Source organism: Trichomycterus rosablanca, chromosome 8 (genome assembly GCF_030014385.1).
Source record: "Trichomycterus rosablanca isolate fTriRos1 chromosome 8, fTriRos1.hap1, whole genome shotgun sequence".
NCBI classification, from domain to species: Eukaryota; Metazoa; Chordata; class Actinopteri; order Siluriformes; family Trichomycteridae; genus Trichomycterus; species Trichomycterus rosablanca.
In genome coordinates, this window is record NC_085995.1 from 24,765,466 (window position 1) to 24,780,518 (window position 15,053).

The window sequence follows — 15,053 nt, forward strand, 5'->3', positions numbered from 1 at the left end:
CATTAATAAGAACTAATGCAAGGTGTATTATGCAACCCTGCCTTTCAGACCTAAACCTCCATTTATCAATGGTGCTTATGTACAATTTAGGGCATAAAAAGTGTCTGAACTGCATTGTTCACAAAGTGTAGGCTTTATGAAATCAAATATTTGCTTATTGTATATTAATGAACAGCTTTGACGATGCAAGTCCAAAAGAAATAGTAAAAAATGCAAATGAAAGCTGTTACTGATACTTAAAAAAACCTACTTACTAATAGATGGAGTAGTACATACAGTATGATCTAAACTGTGTCAATATATACCCAATTTTAGCCAATGACAAGTTTCTACACAGTGTGAGCAGCAACAGAATTTGTATTCTCACAGGGTTGTCAGAATTTAAACATATTAATTTATGCAGGAATAACATTTATTACAATAAGAATTAAAGGCATGTTTGTCAGATAACTGCTCTATCTCTTTATATAGCTGTTCTTTATTAAAGAACAATAATAACAGTAATAGACCATTGATAAATGAGGGTTCTGATTTCCTACCTTATATTATAATTCAACATAAAAATATGTTCACATCTAAAAGCCAATTTTATTTAAAGAGTTTGTACTTAATCATAAGGATGCTAACATCTCATCTTGACAATACACTAGTTTTGAGGCTAGACTTTTTAAAATTCTCACTGCATTTACTTTAAGCTTTAATTCTTTTTTTTATCAGGGTCCTGTACAGCTTGTTTTGGTCACTTACATTTTTTAAGGTTTGTCGTTTTTTCTTTGGTTCTACTGTTTGATATTTTAGCCAATGCTTAAATAAAAGAGCTAATATCTGAGAAATGCAGTTGTAATTAAAATTATTTAACCCCCATTGCAATTAGCTTTATTAGCAAAATTTACAAACGTTCAGCTGTTTGCAATAAACCAAGGGGTTTCTCCAAATTCAACACAAAATGCCACTTTTAATGACTACTGTCTCAGAATTATTAAATCCCCTAATTAGAAAGCATGGCAGTGGCACTGTGATGCTCTGGAACTGCTTTGCTTCCTCTGGCACTGGAAACCTGCAGCGTGTGGAGGGCAAGATGGATTCTTAAATTTCAAATAATTTAAAATGAGAGTTAGATAGTTTTGATCATAACTGTAAAAATCCACCAAAAGAATACAGTGGTAAAATAGTGAAACCAGGGCCAATTAAATTTGGGCTTTTAATACCACTATTTTTGCAGTTTGTCGGTTTGTTTGATTGACAATGTTAAACATATTTACTATTTTAAACATGTATTTAAATAAATTGACCGATTTTTTTTCTTAGATTCTAGCTTTATTTAGTGCAGTTCTTTTCCAGACTGGATGACAAATGAAGGTAATAAGTATATGCATAATAATTTAACTGTATGGTCATGAATCTTTTGAGAAACCTACTTCCCTATAAAGAATGTTGTTAAAGACATAAACTGTTATATAAATGTGGCAGTGTTTTAAACCCAGTGCAAAGTCACTTATCATTTAAGATTCCAAACTCGTTTGCTGGCAGGACAGATGCTTAATAATAATCATATTAGTAAAATTACTTAAAATTGCATTTATCACATTAAAAAACAGTGTTTTGAATACAAATAAATGATCATTAAATATATCATATGTAACAAGTTGCAATGAAAACTGGCAGACTGCATACAGCTTGAGCATTCAGGTTGTCTGAAGTGGCATTATAGAGACAATCACCTGCTCTTTCAGGTAATAACAGTAGTGCACTATACTGAAATTACTCACTGCATGTACTGTGTTTTCCTCATTTTATTAAAGACAAACAGACATTTTCAGTCCTTTCACCAAAACTAATTAAAAACACTAAAATGTATAGGAAGTCATTGGAAGGCAACATCCTTAAATTGCTGTTTTGAATTGCTCCCACAAAACCACAAAAAATTACAAGTATCAGGGGAAAAAGATGCAAACACACCTCATCCCAGTGCCAGATTTGAATAGTGTGACCTGCATGGAATGTTTTCCTTTTTTTTTTTTTTTTTTTAGTTTGAGTGTCAATGACCCACAATTTGCTGAGGCCACGATTGTGCATATAAGATAACAAACAGTAAAAGTATAAACTCTTTTAACCTGAATGGCAGTGACAGAACTGAACATTGTAGGGAAATGGGTTGTTGTTATCAATAAAAAACACCACTTCATAAAGACTTCATAAAGGCAGTGAAAAGCCTTCCACAGTTTACCAAGAGTCCCACTATCCCTGTTCTTAAACTACACATCTTCTTTCCCTTCATTATTCAACCTCCCGCCAGCCCATGGACAAAGTACAATGTCTTTTACTTTTTAAACATGTCCTGGAGAGGTCCGGGCAAAAATTTCAGCACCGTGTCTAAAATGCTTTCTTCATCCTCGTCCTCGTCATCCCCACAGCCTGCTGGGATGGCCTTTTTCGGGCGAGTTAGCGAGCCCTCACAGGCTTGCTCCATTGCTGCCTTCTCCTCAGCCTCCTTCTCCTCTTTTTTCTTTAGTCCATACTGTATAAACATGGAATAGTCCATCAATTAAATGAGACAAAAATTCAAAGGTTTATGCTAAATATGGGCTTATAAATTTGTGAAAATGATCAAAACAACAACACAAAAGACGAAGTATAACATTTAAAAAAATTAGCAAATTATCAGAACAACAACAGTGGAGTTAAACTCATTGTGGGAGTAAATGTATACACTGAATCTCTCTGTATAAGCCAAACATTGTCTAAGCAGTTCTTAGGTGAAGAGCTCAGCCTGCAGCATTAGCGGCACTACATGGGTGCATAAGTTTTGGCAGCCCATTCAGATGATAGAAATACAGTTTATATTTTGAACTTTCAAATAGAGAATACTCAATTTGTTTGTTAATATAACTGAACTTTATCTTTAATAAATAATTGAGTAAAGTGCTTTAATCACATTATGAGATTAATCTTCCAGGATAAAATATTGTGTTTACAATAACTAGTCAGGTAGTGGGTTTAGACTAATTGTGGAAGTAAATGTATACACTAAAGCTTGCTGTATAAGCCAAATACTGTCTAAGCAGTGCTTAGGTGAAGAGCTCAGCCTGTAGCATTAGTGTACTGCAGTGAACAAATTCAGTATTAAATCTACACTACTTGCACATACTGTATCTCATCTGTGGATACGTATTGATGTAATTAAATTATTCAAGTTGAACATTAAAGTCAAAGTTAGATGTTTACATACTTTGGGCTATAAAGTGTATCTCAGTGTGTTTGTGTTCATTGCAGAAATGTTCACAAGTCAAAATACTAGTCCGAGTCAAGTCACAAGTCTTTAGGCTAGAGTCCGAGTCAAGTCACGAGTCAATATAATATACACAAAACATATTTTGCAAGTGTAGCGTAGAAATAAACAAATAATCTGTAAGTTCAGATAAAAACCAACAATAGATTAGCAACTGTATTTTACCGTTTTACTTCGTGCCTTGACTTTCCTAGGTACCAGTTAAAAGCTTAAACTGATGTTTTGTTTTCATCGCAAATTACTGCACAGCGGCCAAAATCCCAAACACAGCAAAAAATCCATAATACTGCTTACCTTAGCTTGTTCCAGATGCTATTAAATTTATAACTGTGTGTCCCATTAGAAATATAATCCGTTATTTTGTAAATGTGTGAAGTAAAAAACTAACTCGTTAGAAAGTTTTGTCACACGTAACTAATGTTGCTGACTTTTGCTGTCCTCGAGTTTTTGCGAGTCACGAGTCGAGTCTGAGTCATTTGAAACTAGTCCGAGTCGAGTCTGAAATCGCTGTGTGTGCGACTTAAGTGCGACTCGACTCGAGTCGCAGACTCCAGTCCCCATCGCTGGTTCACTGAACTTTATTACTTAAATCATTTTACTTTATTGAATCATATTTGTTAAATATAAGTTTTGCCCCTTGTTGAAAACATATTGCTGTCTCTATGATGGTCTAATGGTTGATAATTTTTTACCACATAAAAAGCCAAAGTCACTTCATAATTATCCATAAAATTATAATAATCACTGCTATAACACCAGTTCTAAGCGTACTGAAAAATAAATGAAGTATGTAATGTTCTTGAGGAATGTAGGACAGATGAAATTTACATACTAAGAATATAAGTTTCCCATAAATACATCCATCACACGCTCATCTGTGAGATCAGATATTACTTATAATTAGTAAAGCTCTCAGTTTTATACTGGTCATTTGGAGAGTACAGAAAGCTTACCTTATCTCTGATGCTCTGTCGGACCTTTTCTCTCTCTGCCTCCATGCGAGTGTGTTTGGCCTTCCTCTCCTCCTCCTGTTGCCTCAGTGCCTCCTGTCTCTCCTCTTCCTTTTTCTGGGCATCTGGGTCTTTTTCTTCCTCTCCACCTAACATTTTACCCATGTCTTTGGTGGCCCCTGTAGCGGGAGACGGAAGACATCCTGTTAGCAATCTGGTGATTTCAAAACTACATATTGTTACTTGTAAACCAGTCTAGAAAGGAATTATTAATCTGTTTATATTAATTATGATTGCTGGGCATTTTTGTTCTGCGACTGTGTAACCCTATGTAAAGTACATGTGCAGTGAAAAAGAGGTAATTTGGTATTCTGTCTGCAAGTGTAAAGAGTAGAAATTAACATGCAGACAAACACAACAACATTTTAAAACAAAAATCCTCACTTTGTTGATACTGTTAACAACAGAAATACACATTTTTTTGATAATCCTACCCTCCAACATACCCTGTGTTTGTCGATTGATGCTTATCATAAAACTAATAAAAAACAGCCACTGCAACATTAGAAAAGACTACTATTACCCTACACCAGTAGTCCCCAACCACTGTGCCGCGGACCAGTACTGGTCCGAGGGTCATTTATTGCCGGGCCGCACAGAAAGAATAAATAATTACAGATCGCTACAAGAGCAATGAAATTTCCAAAACTCTTCGGGTGTTATTGTCCCCAATCACCACTAGGTGGGAGCAGCGCCTCGTTGCAGCAAAAAAAAAAGCTCAGGATTCACACTGATTTTCCATTCTATTGTTACTCTATTTTAAATCCTCCCGCCCCCGCCGGTCCGTGAAATTATATCTTATATGAAACCGGTCTGTGGTGAAAAAAAGCTTGGGGACCGCTGCCCTACACTACAATACAATTATAATGCAACTACATTTTTTACCAGTGTGTGTAAACGTTTGACTTCAGCTCTTCATGCACCTTGTAGGTAGACAAATGCTACTTTAAGCACATCTGTCTTATATTCAGTTTGTCACTAATAACAGAAAGCAAGCACAGATGGGTTGCAAGTAATTTTATAAAACAAGCTTGATTGTCCGTAATCATATACTTATAAATTATTTTATTTGTTTATCTGTTCCATTAAACCGTGATCCATGTCCTCCAGCACCTTTTAAGTACATATATTGAAAGAAAATGTCAGTATTTCTATCCTAAACACTACTAACCAGCTTAAAAGATTTATTTTAGGGTTGATCAAATTATTCTTGGTTCTGTGCTAGCCTGTAAAAAAAGTATTTTCACTTCAGTGACTCATCTTGCCTCATCTTGCCTGTGTTGTTCTCGGTGAGAGGTGTAAGCTAAATAGAATTGTTTAGAGCCAAAATACAAAGCCAAATAGGACCACTGGCGAGATACATGCCTCTCCTCGCGCACGACCATCTGTCTCACTTGTCGAAGTATGCTGTCAGTAGGGGGCAGAATTTTTTTTATTTATTTTAGAAACATGAATGCCAAAATACTTTTTTATTAGTACTGTAAATATTATTGGCTTATATTTACACCCAAGACCCAAGTTAGACCCAAGATAGATTTCATTTTAATATTTTTCGATATTGATTCAAATACACTGATCAGCCATAACATTAAAACCACTTCATTGTTTCTACACTCACTGTCCATTTTATCAGCTTCACCATATAGAAGCACTTTGTAGTTCTACAATTACTGACTGTAGTCCATCTGTTTCTCTACACACTTTTTAAACCTACTTTCACCCTGTTCTTCAATGGTCAGGACCCCCACAGGACCACCACAGAGTACGTATTATTTAGGTGGTGGATCATTCTCAGCACTGCAGTGACAATGGCATGGTGGTGGTGTGTTAGTGTGTGTTGTGCTGGTATGAGTGGATCAGACACAGCAGCGCTGCTGGAGTTTTTAAAAACCGTGTCCACTCACTGTCCACTCTATTAGACACTCCTACCTAGTTGGTCCACCTTGGAGATGTAAAGTCGCTCATCTATTGCTGCTGTTTGAGTTGGTCATCTTCTAGACCTTCATTAGTGGTCACAGGACGCTGCCCAAGGGGCACTGTTGGCTGGATGTTTTTGGTTGGTGGACTATTCTCAGTCCAACAGTGACAGTGAGGTGTTTAAAAACTCCATCAGCATTGCTGTGTCTTATCCACTCATACCAGCACAACACACACTAACACACCACCACCATGTCAGTGTCACTGCAGTGCTGAGGACGATCCACCACCCAAATAATACCTGCTTTGTAGTGGTCCTGGGAGAGTCCTGACCATTGAAGAACAGCATGAAAGGAGGCCAACAAAGCATGCAGAAAAACAGATGGACTACAGGCAGTAATTGTAGAACTACAAAGTGCTTCTATATGGTAAGTGGAGCTGATAAACTGGAAAGTGAGTGTAGAAACAAGGAGGTGGTTTTAATGTTATGACTGATCAGTGTATTTTAATCAACTATTCAATGTTATTATATTATTTAATCCACCTTAAGTGGTTATGTGGTGGCAGCACTTAAGAGATAAAGCTTTTTTTTTTTTCTTGTAAGCCTTTTACGCAATATCCATAGTAGTGCAAACTGGTGGACGTTGACATAGAATTGGCATAGAGTCACAGAACCTGATGTCATATGTCTACATTTACTTTTCCATTTTTTTTTATTTTTTATTATTTATTCTTTTATTTATCATGGGCATTTGGTATTGGTTAGTGATATTTAATTCAATTTAAATGTGTTTGGGTTAATAGATCCATGCTGTTTATGGAAAATTCTGGCAAATTCTGTTGTCCAGTATCTGTATAATTTTATGCATTGTGCTGGCTAATTAAATAATAAATTGTAATAAATATATTTAATAGCGATAGTGTAAATTATACACTAATACACACTACTGCATTTTGTAGCCCAAGACTTTTTAATTCATCCCTTAATGGAAATGCTTTATCCTTAAATGCTTTTATTTGCATCTACACACCACCCTGTATATGCAGGGCAAAGAGATGCCAGTGAAGCCTTTAACTGGCAAGTGTGTTTGTCAAACACCTTGGGCTGATAGAGTAGTTCTCATTTGAGGCTTGTCTTGGCTGTGGAAGGTCAAAACATGCCAGCCAGCTTACCCACCAATAACAACCTCCACACACACACACATACACACATACAAAGCACAAAGCACATGGACAAAGACACTACACAATAGATAATTAAATTGCCCATTCAGTCACTACCTTTCAGCTTTTTTCGACATTCATTATGAACACAAGGTCATTGCTGCTTTATTCACAATCATTAAAAAAGGAATAAAATGAAGTCAACAGAACAGCTTCTGACAACTAGAAAAAGGTTTACGCCTAAACTATTAATTGTACACTTTAATAGGTGTCTACTTTAAAACCACTGCAATACAGTGGCAGTTAAATGGGACATACTAATGAACTCACTGACTTTAAATGAAAATACCTCGTATTTAAACTTTAATGGACATAATTGTAACGTTTCTGGATGTGCCTCAATACTGAAGGGTGAGGCGAATCCATACACCTGCAAGAATGAAAATAGATCCCAAGTGCAACTTTTAATCAAGGTACATCAATACTCTGGCTAACTAGTCAATAACAAAAATGTGGACAATTGACAATAAAAAGGTGGCCAAATTAATAGAAACAAAGTAACAAATGAAAGACAGGAAAACATCTGCAACCTACAAGGTCGAAAGTGGATAGAACATGAACAGCACAGAACTAAGAAGTGGATGTCTGCGTCCATCTGGGACAAGCTCTCAAAAAAATGGAAACATAGGGAACTTTGAGAAAGTGTCTGTCCGGCCATGCGTGAGCAAAACCTCGACCTTACCAACTGGTGCTCACCATGAATTTAATATTTACCAATGGGGTTTGCTCCGGAAAAGGCATGCCATGCCGTCTCTGGGGCAATACGCTCTCCCAGGGTGGTTCCACTGTAAAGCCAAAAACGCTGCAACACAGAAGTGATTCTATAGAATGTTAAAAAATACTGGCATTGCACACTAGAAAAAGACTGGACCATATGAAACAGCCTTGCACCTTGCACAGTTTTAAAGAAATGCTAGTGTGCCAACAAAATAGGTGGCAAATGTGGAAAGAAGAAAATGTGATATAAAGAAAAACTTCCAGCTGAAGTGATTTACATTTACATTTGCAGCATTTATCCAAAGCAACTTACATACTTACATTACAGTTACAGCATACAGTCTGAGCAATTGAGGGTTAAGGGCCTTGCTTAAGGGCCCAACAGCAGCAACCTGGCAGTGGTGGGACTTGAACCAGGAACCTTTTGATTACTAGTCCAGTATGTTAAGCACTAGGCTACAGCTTGATTAATTATTGGTAGGTGCAGATTAAACATCTGTGCCTCCATGCCTCCTTTGCTGTCCAAAATGGCAAAGCAGAAGGACACGACTTACTGCAGAATTTATTTAGCAGATGAGCCACATTACAATAAGAAAAACAAACGTGGTTAAACACTTGCTTTCTTTATTATGTTGCAAGTGGAAAAAGAGTTGATTGGGTTACATTTTTCTGCTTAGCCTTAGAGCGGTCACTGATAGAGGTCACTGATAAAATAATGTATTTGTTGCATTGCTATACAAATGTAATCTATTTAGGTTTATTTAAGTGGCTCTTTGAAGAGTTGATAAAGAACCATAAACCAGGCATTAGGCACTTTTGCCTGAACTTTTTTACATTATTAAATTCAGATGCATTGTTACAGTAAATCCTATTTATTCAAATTATCCTTCAGGCCACCCAAGGAGAATGGGGGTTCCTGTGGAGTCTGATCCTCTCAAGGTTTCTTCCTGTAATTTTAAGGTTAAAAGGGAGTTTTCCTTGCCACTGTCTCCCTTGGCTTGTTTAACAGGGGTTTTTGGTCTGTTAGTCCTGGATTTTGAAAAGTTGCTTTGAGACAATGTCCATTGTAAAAAGCGCTATACAAATACATTTGACTTGACTTGAGTTGACAGTTTACCACATACAAATGGCTGCATGTTGAAATTCTATATACTCATAAATAATTTGTGCAGGATGTGGAAGTTTAATGACTAGATGTGCTTTGAATAATAGATGACCTTCATGGATAAATCATGGGAGACTACCATTACTATAAACAAAATTACACACATGTATACTTAAAGAAACAGACACATCAAACAACAAGTTGACAAAAGCTACTGATTCGTAAGAGTGTGTGGAAATCATATAACAATACTGGAAGACTGAGACAGGCTGAACATACGTATATCTAATATAATTATACATGCTATTTGTTTAAATGTACATATGCAAAAATGGAAATGTGCTTTGTATCCCATTCTTAAAGCAAAGTAGCTTTAAATGTGCTGCATTGCTGATAACACTGTCCCTACATGGAACAGGCTGTTTCTTTTAATAGGCATGTTTCTCTTCAGCACACAGTGGGGAACTAGTGAGCCTAGAAAGGATAATGGATAGATCAAATTACTGTCCTGTTTTTTTTAAAGAAAGCGTGCTGCTGTTTGCTAAAGAACTGAAAGAAGAACACAACTTTCACTCTCAGCACAATTAAGATCCTATTTAGACTATCAAAGCCCCAGAAAATGTGTCCCTTGATCTGAATCTGCTGAAAAAACTGAAGAGTTAGAAGCTGCACGGCCTCAGCGGGCCAAATTGCTAAATTGTTGGTTTAAAGCGAGGATAGATGAAAACACTGGCTCTCAGTCAGATTTATAGTTTTGGCTAGGTAATGTAATCTGAGACACAATACATAAAAGGTCACAATGGCTCCTAAGCGTCTGGCACATCTGGTCCATTGAGGCAACTGGTAGGAGGGAAACACATTATCTATTGTCATTTACTTGATGAAACCAATCCAAGAAATTGATTTGAGGACTCACTGACCTTTGAACAAACCTATCCACTCAAATGTAAAAATCTATAGCTCATACATACAAACGTTAACAAAACAGACACGACTGCCCTTCCACTGATTCATGTTGTCTTATTTATAGACACGAACTGAAAATCGCTTGCAGCTGTGAAGATCATTTTACATAAATGTATACAGGTGTGCACTTTGTGAGCACATATCATAGGCTGCTTTGTTATTTGTGTGTTTGTACAATTAAACAATTTCAGATTATTAAACAAAAATATGATATAACAAAAGGGTCAAATATCCATATGGAACAACTACATGAAAAAAGCATATGTCTTGTCAACTTAATAGCTTGGTAGTTAAGGTTGCACCACCTTTAGCAGCAATGACTGCAAATAAACATTTGTTCATAATTTATTATTACAAATTATAAAAATGTGTAATGGCATTGCTGTAAAGGAACTTCAGTCCATTATTCAGACAATGTGTAATAGTTGATAAGTACTGTATTAACTGCTCATTTGCAAGATTCATCACAAATCCTGGTTTAAGGCAGGACTGAATCTTAATTTTGTTTCTTTTTTTTTTTTTTTTAGTAATTTAGATTTAGATTTGTAAACCTGCCTTTATGTTTTGGAACATACCACATTACCCAATTGTGCCTTAGCTTAGACCTTCAGAAAGACCAATCCGAACAGTCTTGTCAAGAATTAATGAATCGGTAAAAGCGGTAGAAGCGGTAAAAACACACGCTAGCACACCGGAGCTGGGATCTTGAATACATCGTATCGAATCTCAGCTCTGCCATCCGGCATGTCATCTAGGTCTTAAGGTAGCAAAGTACATTTACACCACCATACTACAACTGTTATGTTTGATTATAGGTATAGCTTTCCTGTATATTTACTTAAGATTACTGCTTGACTTTGGTGGTCTGCTTCAATAGTAGTGTGATTTATATTCTACAGGGCTGGAATCAAAGCTGCCGGTGTTCAATCAGCTAAATTGGACAACCAGTACAATAAACAGGTTAACTAAATAACCAAGGGAGCAATTACTCTAAAAGCTGCTATATTTAGTTGAAATATTACACTTACCTCCCAGTGCTTGCTTCATTACAAAATCCATGATGTAATTTGATATGTGGTCTTCTCCAAGTTAAAGAGAACAGTGCATGTAGTCTGTAATCTGTAGCTCCAGTAGCGTCAGGATACTACAGTATGTTCAGTCTTGTGCTGGATAGGAATTCTTTGATGGGAAAGATGCCTGTTAGAAAAAAAGAAGACATTTTTTAAATCATGGTCAATTGAAGACAAAAGTTCCCTTCCTATATTAGGAACACATATCCTGTCAGCATTTACTGTAAATGTACAGGTAGAAAGAGCTACTTTCTGTTTTCATACACAATTTGTGTTAATCTTCATCTGGTCTTTTTTTTTTTTTTATCAAGGGACATTTTCTGATCACAGGACACTGTTGGCTTTATATTTTTGGTTAAACCATTGTTCTTCTTCCACTATTGACAGTGAGGTGCTGCACCTGGTGCACTTTTATTAGTTATTAGTACAACACACACTAGCACATTATTACCATGTTTGCATCATTGCAGTGCTGAAAATAGTTAACCACCCAAATATCACCCGGTCAGTGGGGGTTCAGTGGGGTCCCTTTCAGTTCATAAATAGGATAAACAAGGGTGATAGGGTGTACAGAGCAAGATGTGAACCTAATAAAATAATAAATGAATTAATCTGCATACCATGTTGGTTCACTTATTTCTAATAAAATGTTTTAGTATTTTAGAATAGCAGGATATTTTGTTAATATTACCATGTCACACTGTATGACCTAAATGTAAGTTGCAACATGGTTATCCATTGGGAACTCAATAATGACTTCAACTGTGATGTGTTATATACACTGATCAGCCATAACATTAAAACCACCACCTTGTTTCTACACTCACTGTCCATTTTATCAGCTCCACTTACCATATAGAAGCACTTTGTAGTTCTACAATTACTGCCTGTAGTCCATCTGTTTCTCTGCATGCTTTGTTGGCCTCCTTTCATGCTGTTCTTCAATGGTCAGGACTCTCCCAGGACCATCACAGAGCAGGTATTATTTGGGTGGTGGGTCATTCTCAGCACTGCGATGACACTGACATGGTGGTGGTGTGTTAGTGTGTGTTGTGCTGGTATGAGTGCTGGAAGACACAGCAGCGCTGATGGAGTTTTTAAACACCTCACTGTCACTGCTGGACTGAGAATAGTTCACCAACCAAAAATATATACAGCCAACAGCGCCCCGTGGGCAGCATCATGTGACCACTGACGAAGGTCTAAAAGATGACCAACTCAAACAGCAGCAATAGATGAGTGATCGTCTCTGAATTTACATCTACAAGGTGGACCAACTAGGTAGGAGTGTCTAATAGAGTGGACAGTGAATGGACAGGGTATTTAAAAACTCCAGCAGCACTGCTGTGTCTGATCCACTCATACCAGCATAACACACACTAACACACCACCACCATGTCAGTGTCACTGCAGTGCTGAGAATCATCCACCACCTCAATAATACCTGCTCTGTGGGGGTTCTGACCATTGAAGAACAGGGTGAAAACAGGCTAAAAATGTATGTATAGAAATAGATGGACTACAGTCAGTAATTGTAGAACTACAAAGTGCTCCTATATGGTAAGTGGAGCTGATAAAAATGGACAATGAGTTTAGAAACAAGGAGGTGGTTTTAATGTTATGGTTGATCAGTGTAAACACCACCAGAGACGCAAGTGTTTCTGGTGAAAACTGAGAAGCTGGCACAAAAGATGAGAGAGGAGATCATTTCAATGCATCAAAAGAGCAATAAGTATAAGAAGAAGATTTCCAAGACCATGAACATTTCTTGAGACATCATTGGAAATATAGTTCCAAACTTGAGCCTGAAGATGGGTCAGTGATGATGTGTGGATGTTTTTCTGCTGCAGAAACTGACAATCTTGACAATGTAACTGGCATTTACTTAAATACCAAGACATTTTGATGAGGACTGTTTTGCCTTTTGTGGTAAAATGGAACATTGGTGATACCTGGATACCAAAAAGACAATGATCCCAAGCACACTAGAAAATATTTGGTGGAATTTAAAGAAAGCAGTTGCAGCAAGAAAAGCCAGCAAACCTTAATGAGCTGGAAGCCTTTGCACAAGTGGAATGAGTGAAAAGACACCTTTCACAAGAGAGGTGTCAGAAGCTTGTTAGCACTTACTGAATTCGAAAATTAATGGTTATCAAGGAAAAAAAGAATACTCCACCAAGTGCTGAGACTGGGGGTTAAATAGTGCACATGGACATTTGTCAAAATAACTACATGTTTATATATTTTTAATTCTATTCATGCACTCTGCCTTTTTATCCCAATCTAGTTATATCCAATTACTCTGGTAATATATCTCCTCTACTGGTGCAGACCTACTCTCCTACCCTGATGTATTAGGGCCTAAAACATTGTTTTAGGGCCTAAAACAAACACCACCTTTGACATGTGTGCAGTTGCCAACCGCTTGTTTTCACCTGCACAAGGCATTATCCTGTGCATCTTTGTAATATTAGATTTAAACTTACATTTAATTATAGTTTTAAATCCTAAACATTGGTATATATATATATACAGTGTATCACAAAAGTGAGTACACCCCTCACATTTCTGCAAATATTTTATTATATCTTTTCATGGGACAACACTATAGAAATAAAACTTGGTTATAACTTAGAGTAGTCAGTGTACAACTTGTATAGCAGTGTAGATTTACTGTCTTCTGAAAATAACTCAACACACAGCCATTAATGTCTAAATGGCTGGCAACATAAGTGAGTACACCCCACAGTGAACATGTCCAAATGGTGCCCAAAGTGTCAATATTTTGTGTGACCACCATTATTATCCAGCACTGCCTTAACCCTCCTGGGCATGGAATTCACCAGAGCTGCACAGGTTGCTACTGGAATCCTCTTCCACTCCTCCATGATGACATCACGGAGCTGGTGGATGTTAGACACCTTGAACTCCTCCACCTTCCACTTGAGGATGCGCCACAGGTGCTCAATTGGGTTTAGTCCATCACCTTTACCTTCAGCTTCCTCAGCAAGGCAGTTGTCATCTTGGAGGTTGTGTTTGGGGTCGTTATCCTGTTGGAAAACTGCCAGTTTTCGAAGGGAAGGGATCATGCTCTGTTTCAGAATGTCACAGTACATGTTGGAATTCATGTTTCCCTCAATGAACTGCAGCTCCCCAGTGCCAGCAACACTCATGCAGCCCAAGACCATGATGCTACCACCACCATGCTTGACTGTAGGCAAGATACAGTTGTCTTGGTACTTCTCACCAGGGCGCCGCCACACATGCTGGACACCATCTGAGCCAAACAAGTTTATCTTGGTCTCGTCAGACCACAGGGCATTTCAGTAATCCATGTTCTTGGACTGCTTGTTTTCAGCAAACTGTTCCTTCTGGGATGACGACCATGCAGACCGAGTTGATGCAGTGTGCGGCGTATTGTCTGAGCACTGACAGGCTGACCTCCCACGTCTTCAACCTCTGCAGCAATGCTGGCAGCACTCATGTGTCTATTTTTTAAAGCCAACCTCTGGATATGACGCCGAACACGTGGACTCAACTTCTTTGGTCGACCCTGGCGAAGCCTGTTCCGAGTGGAACCTGTCCTGGAAAACTGCTGTATGACCTTGGCCACCATGCTGTAGCTCAGTTTCAGGGTGTTAGCAATCTTCCTATAGCCCAGGCCATCTTTGTGGAGAGCAACAATTCTATTTCTCACATCCTCAGAGAGTTCTTTGCCATGAGGTGCCATGTTGAATATCCAGTGGCCAGTATGA

At 37.6% G+C, this 15,053-nt stretch overlaps 1 protein-coding gene across 1 annotated transcript; it reads right to left on the bottom strand.

The window, feature by feature from the left end:
• Positions 1–1,895: 1,895 nt before the first annotated feature.
• Positions 1,896–11,287, bottom strand: cplx2b (complexin 2b). Its single transcript, XM_062999962.1, has 3 exons — positions 11,257–11,287; positions 4,243–4,418; positions 1,896–2,518 (listed from the first exon to the last, which is right to left on the bottom strand). Exons 1-3 carry the CDS (start codon positions 11,285–11,287, stop codon positions 2,321–2,323), a joined length of 405 nt encoding a protein of 134 aa, XP_062856032.1. The 3' UTR covers positions 1,896–2,320.
• Positions 11,288–15,053: the final 3,766 nt, after the last annotated feature.